This window comes from Dipodomys ordii, unplaced genomic scaffold (genome assembly GCF_000151885.1).
Source record: "Dipodomys ordii isolate 6190 unplaced genomic scaffold, Dord_2.0 Scaffold68, whole genome shotgun sequence".
NCBI lineage: Eukaryota > Metazoa > Chordata > Mammalia > Rodentia > Heteromyidae > Dipodomys > Dipodomys ordii.
Window position 1 is genome coordinate 4,080,099 of NW_012267284.1, and position 16,707 is coordinate 4,096,805.

At 48.1% G+C, this 16,707-nt stretch overlaps 1 protein-coding gene across 1 annotated transcript in view; it reads left to right on the plus strand.

The window, feature by feature from the left end:
- The window catches only part of Sdk1 (sidekick cell adhesion molecule 1), a 485,625-nt gene that overhangs the window by 362,544 nt on the left and 106,374 nt on the right, over window positions 1-16,707 (plus strand). Inside the window, exons 22-25 of the mRNA XM_013023384.1 lie at window positions 7,508-7,617; window positions 9,172-9,322; window positions 9,854-10,091; window positions 15,610-15,725. Coding sequence (XP_012878838.1) covers window positions 7,508-7,617; window positions 9,172-9,322; window positions 9,854-10,091; window positions 15,610-15,725 — 615 coding nt within the window. The remainder of the gene's footprint in view (window positions 1-7,507; window positions 7,618-9,171; window positions 9,323-9,853; window positions 10,092-15,609; window positions 15,726-16,707) is intronic.

Consider the following 16,707-nt stretch of genomic DNA (forward strand, 5'->3'; position numbering starts at 1 on the left):
AAAAAAAGGCCTTTGTGTTTCTCCCTCCAGGAGCTACACTGGGTGGGAGGGGAGAGAGAGGAGGAAGGTTGGAGTGTGGTGTAATGAAGGGTGCCAGTAAGGTTGGCAGGGTTGTTGAGATGAATTGTTACTGTGAGCTCTGGGAAGGCAGGTGATTGATTGATTGAGGCGAGCAATCAGGGAAGGCACTGGGTGTGGAGGTAAGGTTTTAGTTGGATCTTGAGAGTAAGCAGGAGAGGATGCTCATTCCAAGCAGAGTTGGGTGGAAGGAAAGTGTTGAAAGGAACAAATCACATAGCACCTGTTGTTTAAAATGAGGTTTTATTCTCATTCTAGAGCGACAAGTCAGATGGCACTGGCTTGTTTCTCACAGACTCCAGGGAGAAGAGGGAGGTGCCTTTATTAGGAGACATAATAGAAGGGACCACAAAGACAGAGGGCTGGGGAAGCAGGCTTGGGAAAGGCAGACGTCCTGACTTGGCGATGGCTTGACTAGTGTTCTGGGGACCTTATGGTGGCCTATTAGCAACACACATCCTTTAGATTTTGAATCTTGATCTTTCCCAGGTGACCAATATGTGTGAGCCTGCCTTGTTACACTGGACAGCAGCAGTCATGGCGGCTCCCAGGCAGCTCTATGAGCATGTGAAGAAATGATGGGTACCCCCTTGGTGTGCTGTGTTGCTAATGCTGAGCAAATGGCAGTGTGGGGGATGAGCAGGATTGAGTGGTGGGGCAGAGAAGGCGAGGGGGGAAGATGGGGTGGGTGCAGAGCTTGGGCTCCACACTGAGCCATTTGTCTCCAATACCTGAGGTCTTTGAGTACAGGACAGACCAGACAGTCATGGGGACCCTCCTGGTACAGCTTCCTCCTGGCGTGTGCTCTATAAAAGGACTGGACCCTTACAGGGTCCATTTCAACAGGGACCCATACAGAGAATGGTAACTGGATGAGCCAGGATACAGGGGGGGACGGGGAGATGAGACAGGCCCTGTGGACTGAGCTTGTGTCCCCAAATACAAATGTGGACCACTGCTGGCAGTCAGCAGTGTGAGGAATGGAGCCCTTGGGAAGTGACTAGGCCATGAGGACGGGACGCTCACCAAAGGGATTAGTGCCCTGGTAAAGAGACCCCAGCGAGTTCTCGCCCTCTTCCCACCATGTGAGGACTGAAGCCCAGGATTTAGCCATGTACAGAGCGCCAGAACTCAGCCAGGCTGGCACCCTGCCCTTGGGTGGCAACCTCCAGAAGTGGGAGAAGATGGATGTCTGTTGTTTGTCAGCCACTCAATCTGTGATGGCTATTCCTGCTGCCTAAATGAATGGGCAAAGGCGGGGTCGATGGAGTACCCCCTGGGGTCAGGCCCCTGTGCCTGGAGTTTGGTCACAGAGGTTCACCCTGAGCTGTCTGCGTGACAGGGACCCCAGGGGCTCTTTCCCTCTGTGTCTGTGAGCGCACCGGGGACATTCTGAAGCCCATTCTTCAGGGACGTTACTCCTGTGTCTGTCCCTGTCCTGTGTAGGGTAAATGTGAAAGGACGGGCATCTTTGAGATGGTTATGTGGTCATTCTATAATTCTCCAGCCTTCGTGAGATGTGGACTCACTAGGTCCTGTGGCCCCCACCCTTTGATTGGTTATGTGGCACTGAGAACTGTCCCATCTCTCTTGAGGCCTCTGGGCTCAACCACTAACATTGTCCAAACCAAGGCAGCAGGTTCTGATGGTGGTCCTGCTGTTGGTTGCCTGGAAGTCTTCCTGGGGCAGGAAGACCACAGAACCAGGAGAAAGCAGCCATTGCTAGGAGGCAAAGGAGGAACACAGTGATGGGACACTGTTTCGGTTGTTGAAGGCAGAAAAGGAGGGACCAGGAGAAACTTCTGGAAAAGCAAGGGAAACCAAGAGAATCCCGTGACAGAGAAGTCTAGAGTAGAAATAAGGCAAGACGAAGGAAGGAAGTCCAGGCAGCTGCTTCATGCTCTCCCTTGGCTTCCAATGAGTGGAAGCATATTAAATAGCCAAACAAGTATGAAAAAAATAAAATAAAATAAAAATTTAAAAAAACTGAAAATAGAGCAGGGCTAGGACGCAGCTCAGGGCTGTTTCAAAGCAGTCCCCTCACCCACCTCCCCTCACCAGCACAAATCAAGCAAAAGTCTAGGGAAAACCTGCAGAACAGCTCATCTGTTCTCAGGCTCCCCAGATCTGTTTGCAAGAACTACCATTGCAGTCTTCTTTGCATGCCTGGGGTCTCTTCCTGTTGAGTTACACATTTGCCAGAAGTGTGAGTGCAGAAACCCATCTGTCCCTCTGCCCCGTGCCCTGCAGCATGCCTCATTTAGGGATGCTCCATCCGGCTCGGGCACAGTGATGCCTTTCAGAAGCAGAGGGTCTGGGTATCTGCAAAATTGCAAGATGTGCAAGTTTTCCTGCTGACAGTGGTGTTCCAGCCTAGCAGGGTGTACCAGGATGACAGGTTTCCACTGACAGAATCTTTACCCTCTCTTCCCTCGTCCCATGGAGAGGGAGTGGGTGCCCTTCCTCTCCATCTGCAGGATCAGCAGGCAGGTAAACTAGATGATTATCCCCTGGCCTCTGGGGTATTGAGCATTCAGGGTTCTCCCCCAAGACTTCCTAGAGGCCTGGCTGAGCCAAGCTGCCTTCCTGGTGCACACAACTCCAGTTCTTAGCTGTAGGAGTGGGCTGTGGGACTCCTCAGTTCTTAAAGGGAGTCTGGCCAGCTGGTATCAAAGACAGGCCTGACAGGACAGGGACAATAAGCCTAGCTATTTAGGAAATGGAGACCTGAGGATTGCAGTTTAAGGCCAGCCCTGGCAGGAAAAATCTATGAGACTCTTATCTCCAGTTAAATACCAAAAAAGCCAGAAGTGGAACTGTGGCTCAAGTGATAGAGCACCAGACTTGAGCAAAAGCGCTAAGGGAGGGCTGGGAAGGTGGCTCAGTAGTAGAGTGCTTGCCTTGCATGCAGGAGGCCCTAGGTTCAATTCCTCAATACCACATGAGCAGAAAAAGCCAGAAGTGGTTCTGTGGCTCAAGTGGTAGAGCGCTAGCCTTGAGCTGAAGAGCTGAGGGACAGCACCCCAGGCCCAGATTTCAGGCCTCACGACTGACAAGAGCTAAGGGACAGTTCTCAGGCCCTAAGTTCTAGCACAAAAAGACTGACCTAACCGGGGAGCAGATAAGCCTCCATCCCCTTGGCATCCCCTTTGTGTTGCTGGGACAACACTCCTGTGGCTGAAATGAGGGACCCTGTGTCCTTTAATGGGGTGAAGGACTTACCCCTGCCCAGTGGTCTTTGAAATGCATTTTGCCTCTGCATTTGTAAAAAAGGGTATTACAAAGTGCCATTTTCTGGCTTTAGAAGAGGAAGAAAACCTTTCAAAATCACAGCTTCCTCATGGGAGCTTAGATTTGTTTTATCTAAAAGAGTCTGTCTCTCTCTATATATCCAGTGCATTGTTAGTAAGTGGTCAGTTACTTCTAGAACATGCTATCATAATGGCTTAGGAATCTAACAAGTAAGCCAGCGGATCCCAGCGAGGATTGAATGGTCCTGACCTCTTTAAAGTTAAAAACCTTTTTTCATAGGAATATAAATTTCTCCCCCAGGGTCTATAGGTAAATGACATTTTTGGTAATAACTCACTTTTGGAGCTTCATGCCAAACATCTAAATTTCCTATGCTAAATTTTAAAGTCACTCACATGGTCACTCGCTTTTTTGTTCATGGGTTAAACACCAAGTTTAGGCTGGAACCTGAAAGAAATCCTGGACAACAATGACTAAATACCCACACATGCATGGGAGACATAGCAGCCTGACAGGTGGACTAAAGCAGAGGTAGTACACACACACACACACACACCAATGAACACAGCTATGTTTCAATAAAACTTTATTGACACAAATAGGAAGGGAGGCAGATTTGGGCTTATTCAATAGGTTGCCCATACTCCATCTGTGTTTGACCTCTGCTTATTGATTGGCCCAACTATTGTGATATTAGTTGCTACTTAAAAGTTGCTAAGCCAAAGGTTATAGTTCCATTGCTCTTATTGTTTCTGTTCTAACTTTCTTTTGTCTTGTTTGGACATTTTTCCTTTCCTCTATGTACTTGGACTCATCCTCTCTCCAAAGCAGTCTTGCCATCCTGTTGACTCCCTTGATGAGTAATATTACTGTTAGAAACACACTGGATGTATAGGAATCAAGACTTCAAATGCCTGCTTTAATGGGTATGATCAGCTCCATATCAGAGATAGTACATATTCTGAGGCACAGGACAAGGAGGTTGCATTCCCATAGCCTAGTCTGGTGACACAGGGACTGCTGTCATGGGAGAGCAAGAGGAAGAGGGAACACTGTCCACAGAGGATTCCTGAAGGTGCTGGCAGTGCCTAGAGAAGGCAGGAGGAGCAGACCCATCTAGAGAAGACAGAACAAGAGGGCAGGTGTTTGATACCCCATGATGCCTTGGAGTAATGGCAAGCCTGACTGTAGGGAAAGTGGCAGGAGGAGCCAGGCAGAGCCAGGTGGTGCCCACCTGGCCCCTGTCCAAATCAACCTCATACACAAAGGGAGGCCAGTCTCTGTTCTTCCAGTCCATTTGGTTCTGGCCCAGGACTACATTGGGCAGAACAGAAGCCCCACAATCAACTGGCCACTTCCTTTCCTGTAGACCATTCAGGAACCATCTATGGGACACTGGCAACAGGTGAGCTGGAAGAGGAAGACTTTGACCTTCACGCATGCCCTGTGCAAGGAGGGTGGAGTGGAGATTCAGCTTGCTGCTGACCTCTGTCCTGGCAGTGGTGCTGTTGATTGTGGGCTCTGGGCTTCTCAGCCTCAAGCTACCCCACTCCCTCTTTGTCCTTCCAACATCCAGTCTTGCCACTTCCTCTCTCCTGAGTAGCATGTCCCAAGTCTGGCCAGGTCTCTTCTGTTTCTCTTGGTCACGTGAGTGGGTAGGCTGTCCATAGGATCTGGGAAGCACACTGGGCTAGGTAAATTGTTGCTGGCTAGGGAGACAGACAGACAGACAGACTCCAGGAGCACTCAGAGCTCAGGCACCCAGGACCTAGCCTTCAGTGCAGGAGGGCCTGGGGGTTAGAGGGACAGGCAGACAACAAAGTTTCTTTGCAAAGGTAACTGAAGCTAAGGATAAACTTGCCATACATCTATCTGCTTTCCCCTCACTCAAACAGAGGCACCAGGAAATAAAAAGCACGAGTGTCCCTCCATGCAGAACCCCGGTAGTGAGGGCCAGAGCCTGAACTGAAGCTGCCATAAGGCTGGGAACTGGTTGGGTGGTCAAGGGCACTCTCCCTTCCTCCAGCCTCGCGGACAACGATCTCCCTCATGCCACCACGCCGTTCAGCTATCTTGCTGCTTTGCAGAATCCCAGGTGCTTGTCCTCTCCTTTGACCTCCAGATCTTTCTCTACCAGATGTTTTTGGCCAGCAACCTACCTTTGATTTTAACATTTCTATTTCCATTGAGATGCAATTCATAAAACATAAAACTGACTGTTTCCAGCTGGTAGATTTGCAGTACTGGGCAATCACACCACCTCTTCTTAATTCTACACATTTCCATTGCCCCAAAAGATCACCTCCCATCAAACCACAGTCTTTCCCTGTTCTCTCTACCCTCCTCCCTCCTCCCCTTCCCTCCCCCTCCGTCCCACCCTGGCAGCCACCATTGTATCTTCATGAATGGTGTGTTCTAGGTAGCTTATAAAGGGTAATCTTGAACATGTGGGCCTTGAGCCTGGATTCTGTCACTCAACAGAAAGTTTCTGAGGTTTATCCACCTCATGGCAAGCCTTGGTGCTCTATTCCTCATTAAAGCTGAGTAATATTCCTGGGTGCAGGTAGACTGCAGCTAATCCATTTGTCAATGGACACATGCCTTATTGCCAGCTGTGGAGACACAAACATGGACAGATGTGTGCCAGTCTCTGTCTTTGGGTCTCCTTAGTCCTGCCAGAAATGCAAACACCTGGTCCCATGATACCATTTGCCTTTACTTTTCTGAAGAACCTCCAGTTATTTTCCAGCCTTTAATTTAAAGCACAGGGAACTCTGTGCCTTGCTTTCCCCTTTCTTCGGAAAGCTCCTCCTCCATTCTCCCCTCCCCGCATGGGTGTTTACTGTGTCCTCCTTGTCCTTCCTGTGCAAGCCTGCAGTTTTACCAAGGTCACCATGCATCCTCAGGCTACCCTCCACGACTTGGCCACCGGCCAACTTGCTTTCCTCTGTGAACTTAATGAGCACGATTCCTGTTCTGTCACTTAAGTCACTTAGGAAGTGTTAAATGCCCGGTCCCTGGCTGATTCCCGCTTGGCTAGCTTGTTTGGCCCCGCACACCTCCTGTGCTTACGATATGCCCTCTGCATGTGTCCTCTGCACCCCCAGGATCCCACAGCCACAGAGGCCAACCTATTCCTGAAGTGTAGAGGAGCTCCTAGAGTTCCCAGGCTGGCCCAAGGCTACAATGTCCCCCATGCTCTCTGTCTGGAACAGTCTCATGTGGCATCAAGGAGGTGGAAGAAGGGGTATGGGCAGAAAGAAAAACTATATCAAACAATCAGGGTTCAGTTAGGCAGAGTGAGAGGTCGAGGGGGAGTCACCTCAAGAAGAAATGTCACCTGAGCAGGTCAAGGAATGTGGAGCTCACAGATAGGGAAGAAAATAGAAAGGCTGGAGCTCTGAGCAGGACCCAGGTCTGGGAAAGGGGACACTTGGCTGGGGGAAGCACGAAGCCTAAGGCAAAGTGGCCCCAAGAGCAGATGTGGGAAAGGCTCCCCTGCAGGAATGCTCTTTCCTGCCCTGCCCCAAGGTGGTTCCCCAAAACCTTGAGGGGACACAGCTTTGCACGCAGTCATGCTTGGAGGGGCAAAAGCTTCACGTTCCCTGTGCTGGGCCAGCTGTGCAGCCTCTGCAGCATGCTCAGGGCAGAGGAGGTCAGGTGGTCCAAAAGTGGAGGCATGGCTCACATTGGGGAGTTCCAGTCAGAAAAGGCTGAGTGAGATCTCAAAGCTCTGAGTTCAATCCCTGATACCAACAGTACTCAGGCCGGGGACAGACTGAGTCCCTAGTTTGATACGTGATAGAAACAGCTCTGGGCCCTAGAGAGGAATCTAGGCTCATGGCTGTGTCACTGCCCAGAGTCTGGACCTCTGAGTCCTGACCTGTCACATAGGAGGAAGGACAGAACTCTGCATGGTCCTTTCCATCAGCCTTGGCCTCTGGGGCTCAGTTCCTTGTGATCTTGGATCTAAAACCCATCCAGACCCAGTGGTGGACAAAGCAAGAGCCTATATCTTAAAGGCCTGAGAAGGATACATTCAGGAGTCAGTGTGTACAGGATGTGGGGCCTACTGAAGCTCTGCTTGGCTCACCACACACAGCCAGGTGCATATAGGATACCTGACAGCCACAGTCCCCAGGGCATCTCCATCTCATGTCAAGATCCCGTTCCATAGGTCGGAGCCATTGGTGATGAGGAGGAGTGGATCAGCCTTTACGAGGAGGAGAATGAGCCTGACGCCCAGATGCTGGAGATCCCAAACCTCACACCGTACACTCACTACAGGTGAGAGCTGCAGCTGATAAACCACCAGTGGTGGGGGTCTCACACAGTGCCTTCTGATTGCAGGGAAACTCATTCCCAGACATTAGGTTCAGGTTGGCTGTGCCCAGCCAACCACTGTGTAGAAGGGGCTCGCTTGTATATTTGGCATAATAGCCCAGCAGTGAGGATGTGGCACTTTTCTCTGCAAAGCTCAGCTGGGACCAGCCTTTTTTGGGGGAATGTTAGATTGCTGCATGCAAAACAGATGTCCTGGGAGACCCTTTTCTCTCCTCCCCCAGGACCCCAGAGTGGCCACTCTCTAATCAAGTTCTCAACACGCCATTTAAATTTCACCTTTTGCTCCTGAAACTTCTCCAAGCAGTAAATCCTTGGCCTTCACAAAGGGTAGAGCCATCATGAGCTGTTAGTGATGTTTTAACTTCCCGTAAGATCCTTGAGGGAGACAGAACTTCCAGTTATTGCCAGAAGTGGGGTTTGATAGTGTCATTGTTCTGCTTGGATAGATACAACTTGTGAGCTTTGGGAATGAAAGGATATGAATTCCTAATTCAAGGAGTGAAAGGTGAAATTACATCTTTGTGAAGAGCCTTTTTTTTTGTTCAGTACAATACCAAAGTTAGAATTTTTAAAAAATGAAAGAAAACTAATGAGAGAGATGTTTAAATGTCTGCTCATGTTAACATCATTCCTAAGCTAAGAGCAGATGATTCAAGACACAATACGCTCATTTTTAGAGGAAAAAAAAAACATTTAGCTTAAAATGAGCCGCTGGGATTCAAGACTTGTCATGTGAAATTAGCTGAAGCTGTGTAATTATTGCAAAGATCAGAAACTGTGATTAAGAGTCAGAGTCCCTATCTTGAATTCATATAATTTTGGGGACCCTCTGTAATAGATGTGTGTACCCATGCTTAGGGTTTTTTTTATTATATGTAAGTCAGTCTTGAATAATTATACATACAGATAATGAAGATACAGAAAAGCATATCTAGCCCTTAAAGCCAGCCACAGTAGCTCACACCTGTAATCATAGCGATTTAGGAGGCAGAAATCAGAGGCTCACGGTTCAAAGTTAGCCTAGAAGGAAAGTTCTTGAGAGTCGTATTTCCAATTAATCACCAAAAAGTGGGAAATGGAGCTGTGGCTCAGGTAGTAGAGTACCATCCTTGAGTAGAAAAGCTAAGGGTTAGCACCCAAGCCTTGAGTTCAAGCCCTAGTACCAACACACACATACACACACACACACACACACACACACACACACACTCATCTAATTTACCTCAACTTACTTTACTAGGGTTCCTAAACTGGAGTCAGCCAGTGACAGTGAGTAGCACAGATCTTTGCCTATTTTCCCCATCCTGTTCTGCTTGCCTTGGGAATTTAGCCTCATGAACTTGCAAGAGATCAATCTTTGAAAGGTCTTTGGGAGAAGGGCTGTGTTTGTAATCTGCATTTTTTTCCCATGGCCTCTGTGGTACAGGGGGACACACTCCTGTGCCCTTCCCTGGAGACCCAGTCATGGCTGACACATGTCACCTATTTTCCCTCTAGATTTCGGATGCGACAAGTGAACATTGTTGGTCCAAGCCCCTTCAGCCAGTCCTCCCGCGTCATCCAGACCCTGCAGGCCCCGCCAGATGTGGCACCCAGCAGCATCACCGTGCGCACAGCCAGCGAGACCAGCCTGCGCCTGCGCTGGGTGGTGAGTAGAGCTGGTAGGGAGTTGCTCTTAGGCAGCATCTAGAGAAGGCTCTTCAAGGAACCCGGGAATGTGCGTTGTACAATCAGTGCAGGATCTCAGGACAGCCCAGGATTTCTTTTTCATTAGTGCTTACTCTCTTTTCTTAGAACTGGGGGAACACGGTTGGGGCTACCTGCAGGACTGGTAAGCTCTTAAGCTCAGTCAATATGACACTAATACTCAGCATTTGTAAGAGAGCCGGTCCAATGTTTGATCAGAATATTTCCCCCACACCAAATTAAGCCAACATGGATTAAAAGAAATTAGGTCCAGCTAAATTACTGACAAGGTTTGGTCTCATTAATAAAAGTTTCCCCAGAGCCGGGAGGGGGGGTAGGAGGAGGGAGAAGGGGCATGGAGGGGGGAGGATAATAGAAAGTCCTAAAGCTATCCCCCAACCAAGAAAGTGGTTTAAGTAGAATTGGCCCTTTCCAGGCCTTGAAAAGCAGCCTGTTTAAGGTCAGCTCACCATAGCCTCTTGTATCTTGACAGCCGCTGCCCGATTCCCAGTACAATGGGAACCCTGAGTCTGTGGGCTATAGGGTGAAGTACTGGCGCTCAGACCTCCCATCTTCAGCACTCGCCCAAACTGTCAACGACCGGCTGGAGAGGGAGCTCACCATTGAGGAGCTAGAGGAGTGGACAGAGTACGAGCTACAGATGCAAGCCTTCAACGCCATCGGGGCTGGGCCCTGGAGTGAGCTGGTGCGGGGCCGGACGCGGGAATCCGGTGAGAACAAGTCAATGCTGATCCAGGGGTGGAGCCCGTGGCCCTGACTCTCCAAATGCCAGGTTTATGGCAGCTAGCTGGCTTGTGCCACTTGTCACTGGGTTTGGCAAGCTCCCCGCCCACAGGTTAGGACCAGCCTTTGATGAACATTTAACTGCAACTTCATTTGTGTCCTAAGCCACTCATTTGAAGTTGATGGTGAATTCTCAGTGGGGCTGGACTCTCATTTTAACATTCCAGGTTAGGGATAATTTCCACTATATGTGGTGAAAATCATCAAGAGTATAAAGATGCTCCAGGGAGTCCAACATCCAAGGCACTATGGCCCACCACTATAGAGAAAAGAATGCAGGTGGTATGTTCACTGACTTGCTGCAGTTACAAGTAGACCCCCAGCAGTCAGTCACTTGACACACTCTTGATTTCTCACCCTTGGTGCACGTGAGGTGGGAGCCGCTGTCCAGTGGGTGACTGTCTTCCATGGGGTGACGTGGGATATGCTTAGATTTCAACTTGACCTCAGTACACTTGTAGTCAGGCTCTGAGCCAATGTCCTCACAAGGGATATGACTGTATTTCTTCCTCCTCTTCTCCAGGCCAGGAGGGGTTAGGGGACAATTAAACAGCAGCAGGAGACACAAAACTATGGTCAGGGACCCACCAAGGGAAGCCTTTGAGGAGTGGCCATTGTGACAACCTGTGGGCTTTGGAGAGAACTGGCATTCAGAGAAGGGTTTTCCCAAACTAGGTTTTCTAGGGCTGCAGCTTCGGCTTTCAGAGAGAACAGATCAAGGACACACTGAGGCTCAGGTGGCAACTGTAATTGGGGGTTGAGTGGGGTGTTTTTACAGGACTAGGGTTTGAACTCAGGCTCTCACACTTTAGATGTTCTGTCACTTGAGCCACATCTCCAGCCTCTTTTTGCTTTAGTCTGTTTTTCAGATAGGGTCTCACATTTTTTGCCAGGCCTGGCTTCATTCTGCAGTCCTCCCACCTCTACCCGCAGAGCTGCTGGGTAGCTTTTGAGATAAAGTCTGCTCGCTTCTGTGGTTTTTAAAAGCTCTATTGTCTTTACTATCTAAATCTATGTGACAAAGAAATGGATATTAAGGGATGTTTCCAAATCCAGAAATAGTCTGACCAACAAAATATTGCTTGTAGAAACATTTGCTATATCTAGAAAATTGTGGATAAAGTGTATTTCTTGAACTTTCAAGCTCTGCATTGTACTCAGAAAGGAAACGGTGATGTCTCTAGATGGAGAGGACTAAAAGGAACCAGATGACAGGTCATAAGTGCTGGGCAGAGCCGGGGGAAGGGATGTGGGGGGAGGGAACCACTTGGGTCTATCTGGATTTTTAGGAGTTGAGATTTGAGGCTTCATCCCCATGCTCCTCTGTAAGGAAACAGAAGCACCTGCCCTCAGATGGTTGTCTGTGTCTGCTGAGACAGGATGGGAAGGCAGAAGGTCAAATCTTGCCCCAGGTTGGGGTTCTACAGAGACACTCAGAAATGAAAGCACAAACAACAAAAGCGGGGGAATACAGATAAATCAGGCTTTACCAGAATGAAAACATCTATATGTCAAAGAATATCACACAGAAAATGGAAACTTTTAAAATCCCAAATGGAAGAAAATATTTTCAAATCCTATGCCTCATAAGATGTTTGGATCTAGAATATATAAAGCTTTCCAATTCACAAAGAAAAGACAAATAGTCTAATTAAAACTTGGGCAAAAGTCTGAATAAACATTTCTCCAGATGTGATAGACAAACAACTAACAAGCACATGAAAACATGCTCAACATCATTAGCCATTAGCAAAATGTATATCAAAACCATAATGAAGCTGGGCACTGGTGGCTCCTGCCTCTAATCCCAGCTACTCAAGAGGCTGAGATCTGAGGGTTGTGGTTCAAAGCCAATCTAGGCAGGAATGTCTGTGAGATTATCTCCAGTTAACCACCAAAAGGCCAGAATTAGAGCTGTGGTTCAAGTGCCAGCCTGAGAAAAAAGTTCAAGCACAATTTTCTGGGTTCAGTCCCTGGACCAGCGCGCGCGCGCGCACACACACACACACACACACAAACACACACACACACACACACAGAGTATAGTTTGCAGAAATACTTTTTCTATAAAAACAAAAGGTTGTAGTACAAATCGTTATGTCGAAAAATGAACTTGACAACTTTGCGGGGGAAGGGGATGGGGTGGGGAGATGGGAAGGGATGGGAAGGGGAAACAAAGGAGGAGGCAACAATGCTTGATAAGAAATGTACTCATTATCTTGCCCATGTAATTTTAACCCCTCTGTACAGTATTTTCACAATTTAAAAAAAAAGGTTATAAACACAGGGCAGAACATTCTGAATCACATTAAATTAATTTGTAGATTTGAAGTGAATTCAGTCTAACAGGTGACATTCTATGATATAATATAAAAAATAAATGAGGCCATAAAAATCAAGAGACCACATGAGGAACAACAGTAGGAAATCCTGGAGGAAGGAAAACATGGTGGACAAGGAGAAAATAAAGTTTTGTAGTTTTTGTGGGTTTTTTTTTTGTCAGTCATGGAGCTTGAACTCTGGGCCTGAATACTGTCCCTCACCTCTTCAGCTCAAGGCTAGCACTCTACCACTTGAGCCACAGCACCACTTCTGGTTTTCTGGTGGTTAATTAGAGATAAGTCTCATGGACTGTGCTGTCCAGGCTGACTTTGAATCGTGATTCTCAAATCTCAGCCTCCTGAGTAGCAAGGATTACAGGTGTGAGCCACCAGCGCCCAGCTTAAAATAAACATTTTAAATGTTTTGTATGAAAGGGGAATTTCTGAGAAAGTCTGAAAATTTAAGATGACAGATTAGAAATCAAATCTGCCTCACAACTTTTGAGGCTAGGATTTTTCCTTTTCAGTCCTTAAAAACCATACCTTGTAACCAGATGGCAGAGTCTGTCCTGGTGGTATTTGAATTCACTGAAATTTTAATCCAGAACTCTGCCATTTTCTTCATCTTTAAGAGCCCTTCCTAGCTCTCTCCTTGTGAGAAACTCAGCCATGTTGAGAATACAGCATCTGGGCTGTAAGTCACCAGGCTGCCCTCCTTCCTTGGGAGCATAGATGGTCCTCTGTGAATGGATGCACATAGGAGCCCATCTGAGGAAATAAATCAGTGATGATTTGCAGGTCTGTAGTGAAAACTGGGCACTTGAGTTTCAAAGCAGGAAAGAGTGATGGTCTGAGAGATGGACCATTTGGGTTGCTATGACGATGGCCTGGTGTTTTTCAGACAAGGGCGGAGTTTTTAGAATACAGCACTACTGCTGAGGGCATATAGCACCCTAGGGGTTTCTTGTTCTCAATAAAGTCAGAAAAGTAAATCTGATCAATATATAGGCTCACATTTCTTTTCTTGTGCTAGTTTTAGAGCTTGAACTCAGGGCCTGGGCACTGCCCCTGAGCTTTTTTGCTCACAGCTATTGCTTTACCACTTGAGCCATAGCCCCAGTTCTAGCTTTTTGCTGATTAATTAGAGGGAAGAGTCTCATGGGCTTTCCTGCCTGGGATGGCTTCAAACCATGATCCTCAGATCTCAGCCTCCTGAATAGCTAGTATTTGCAGGTGTGAGCCACCAGTGCCCAGCTGTTTGGGGTGTGTTTTTAAAATATGTATATATGTATGTATTTTTTTAACTGTATTTTTTTTGTCTTTTCTTTTTTGGTACTGGGGATCAAACCCATGACGTTGCGCTTGCTAGGCAAGCGCTTTGCCACTGAGCTACATCCCAGCCCTATATGTATGTATTTTTGCTGGCTACTTTCAAGATGGGATGTCACAAACATTTCTGCCTGACCTGGCCTCAAAATGTGATTTTTCTCTCAGCTTCCCAAGTAGCTAGGGCTACAGACTAGTTATACATTTTTTGCTTTCAATAAACTATGCATAAGTATAATCCATTTTCTAGCCATAGTCTTGTTGGCATTTTAGCTTCCTGCTGAGAGCTCCTCCAGGCCTGGGGAGTGTGAGTCACAGGATGCTGTAGCTGGAAGACATTTAGGGCCTGGGGTTGTGGGACATGCCTCTTTCCCTTCCCAGAGCTGAGTAAAACTTAAAACTAGAAATCGACCTTCTCTATGACATATCAGTTCATCCACTGAATGACTGAATAACTGCAGCAATGACCCTTTACTGACATGTTTGGGAAGAAAGTTCATCCACTGTTTGGGCTGATGACTGACTTCCCTTTGCAATGTAAGATGGGCCCCTGAGATTGATCCTGGCTGGGCTAACCTCTCCTAGCTCATGGACAAACTCTGCCCCACTAAAGCCAAGCAGACAGGAGAGGTCCTTTCTGTAGCTACAAAAAGGAAGGGGATCCTTACTCATTTAACTGTAACCCGTCTGTACACTATTTTTACAATAAAAAACATTTTTTTAAAAAAAGGAAGGGGAGAGACCCGGTCTCCAGGGCCTCTGGACTGGGCACCAGCCCTTCTTGGGGAGCACAGCCCTCCTGAGAGTCTAGCCATGATTTCCCCTCTGGGAAAATTCCTGAGGTTGGGGAGAGGGGGCATAACTGGGTCACCCTGATCCCCAAGCTCTATCCCCTACAGCTTGTATGAAAGATAGAGTGACCTTGAAGTGACCCTGATGGAAGGGGTGCTAAGGTATGGTGTGACCACTTTGCCCAGATGCAGTTCCAAACCAAGCATCCCCTCTCACTAGCTTAGAACTTGCCCAGGTCTGTCTTTTCCTATCTGAACAGCCTTTCAAGGGTAAATACTCCACAAGAAAATTAGTGAAGTAATTGAGATTATCTGGAATATAAAGCCCATGTCTGTAAGGTTTTACTGTTGCCTTTCCATACATTATATGGGCATCCTGGTCCAGCTCTTGAGACAGTTGGTTACATGACAGTGCCACAGTTGCATAGAAGTAGGAAAATATCCTTACAAGCATGAGGGCCAAAAGGGTGGAGTGTGATTTGCTCCACCTTCTGGAGCTCATCTGTAGAAAGGGGTCAATGATCCCTGCCTTATAGGGTCACTGTGAGAATGAAATTCCCTTAGGAATCTGGGGTGCCAAGTGAGACGACCTCCTTTTCCCTCTCTCTGTGCCCCCCCACTGCCCCCGCTCTGCATGGCCAGCCTGTCCCCATCGCCTTCTGTTACGGTGCCTGCAAGCTGGCATCGCTGTGAAAGGGAGGGTTTCCTCTTCGAGATGAAAGCCCGCAGTTCCACAAGTCATTACAGAAAGCAGACCAAGCTTATTTTCTCGCTGAATGGACTCAGGTAAAATCTAAGTTCTAAATACCTAGGGTTTATGGAACTGGTTGCTAATATAGAGAGATTTACATATCTGTTCCATGCCTGCAGGTTTGATCTGATCCCTACAGAACACTCAGAATGCGTTGCTATCTCGAGGACAACTTGATGATTTGGATGGAAATTGGATCTTTATTTGTAGAAGCCTGTAGAGTTCTGATGCCCATTGTGTAATGCGTTCTTTGCAGTTCCCTCGGCCGCCCCTGCCAATGTATCTGCCCAGGCTGTCAGCTCCACCCAGATCCTGCTGACATGGAGCTCCGTCCCTGAGCAGGACCAGAATGGGCTGATCCTGGGCTATAAGGTATGTGTGACTGTCACCTCCTCTGCTCACCCAGCTGCTAGGAAACCCCATGCCCACTCCTCTCACAGACAGACCACACAGGGCCGTTTCCTGACTATCCGGTAGCTGCCTTAGCTGAGCTCACCACAGTCTAGGAATGAGGCAGACCCACGGTGAAGCGAAACGCACTCAGGCCCTGCCCTCTCCAGCCAGTTACCAGACTCTTTCCTCCGGCTCCTCGCTTGTGAAATGGAAACAATGACAGGAACTACTTCCCAGAGTTGACATGAGAATCAAAGGGCTCCATGAACTTCCCTGGAGTGACCAGAAAGGCTGTGCTTCTCTCATGCACTGCATTGTGGGCTCTGGGTGTGGACTCCTCTTGTCTCCATTGTGTAGCTTATTCCCACCCTGCCCCCGCCCACCTGTCCTCACACATCTTCCCTCTTGTCTGGACATCTGAACTGCACCCTTCTGGATCCATGACCCATGGCAGGCTGGTGAGATATGCTAGTTTGTGATGTGTGGCAATTCCTTAACACATGGTAATCCCATGATACATGACGATCCTGTGACACAGGACAGGGTCCCATCATACATGGTAATCAGTAACATGTGTGACATGTGGCAGTCCCACTGAGTGGTCCATGCCCCATTCCTGGGTCCCAGAGCTCTGCTGCACTGCTTTGGAGCCATAGTCTTGAGAGCAGTCACAAGAGGCTGTGCTGGCTAGAACTTTGGAGCTGAGGAACAAGGGGAAAAGCTTGAAGAGCATCTCTTAAGATGACCATGCTTGGGGCTGGGAAGGTGGCTCAGTGGTAGAGTGCTTGCCTTACATGCATGAGGCCCTGGGTTTGATTCCTTAGCACCACATAAGCAGAAAAAGCCGGAAGTGTCTCAAGTGGTAGAGCACTAGCCTTGAGCTGAAGAGCTGAGGGACAGTGCCCAGGCTCAGAATTCAGGCCCCACAACCAGAAAAAAAAAAAAAAAAAAGATGGCCGTG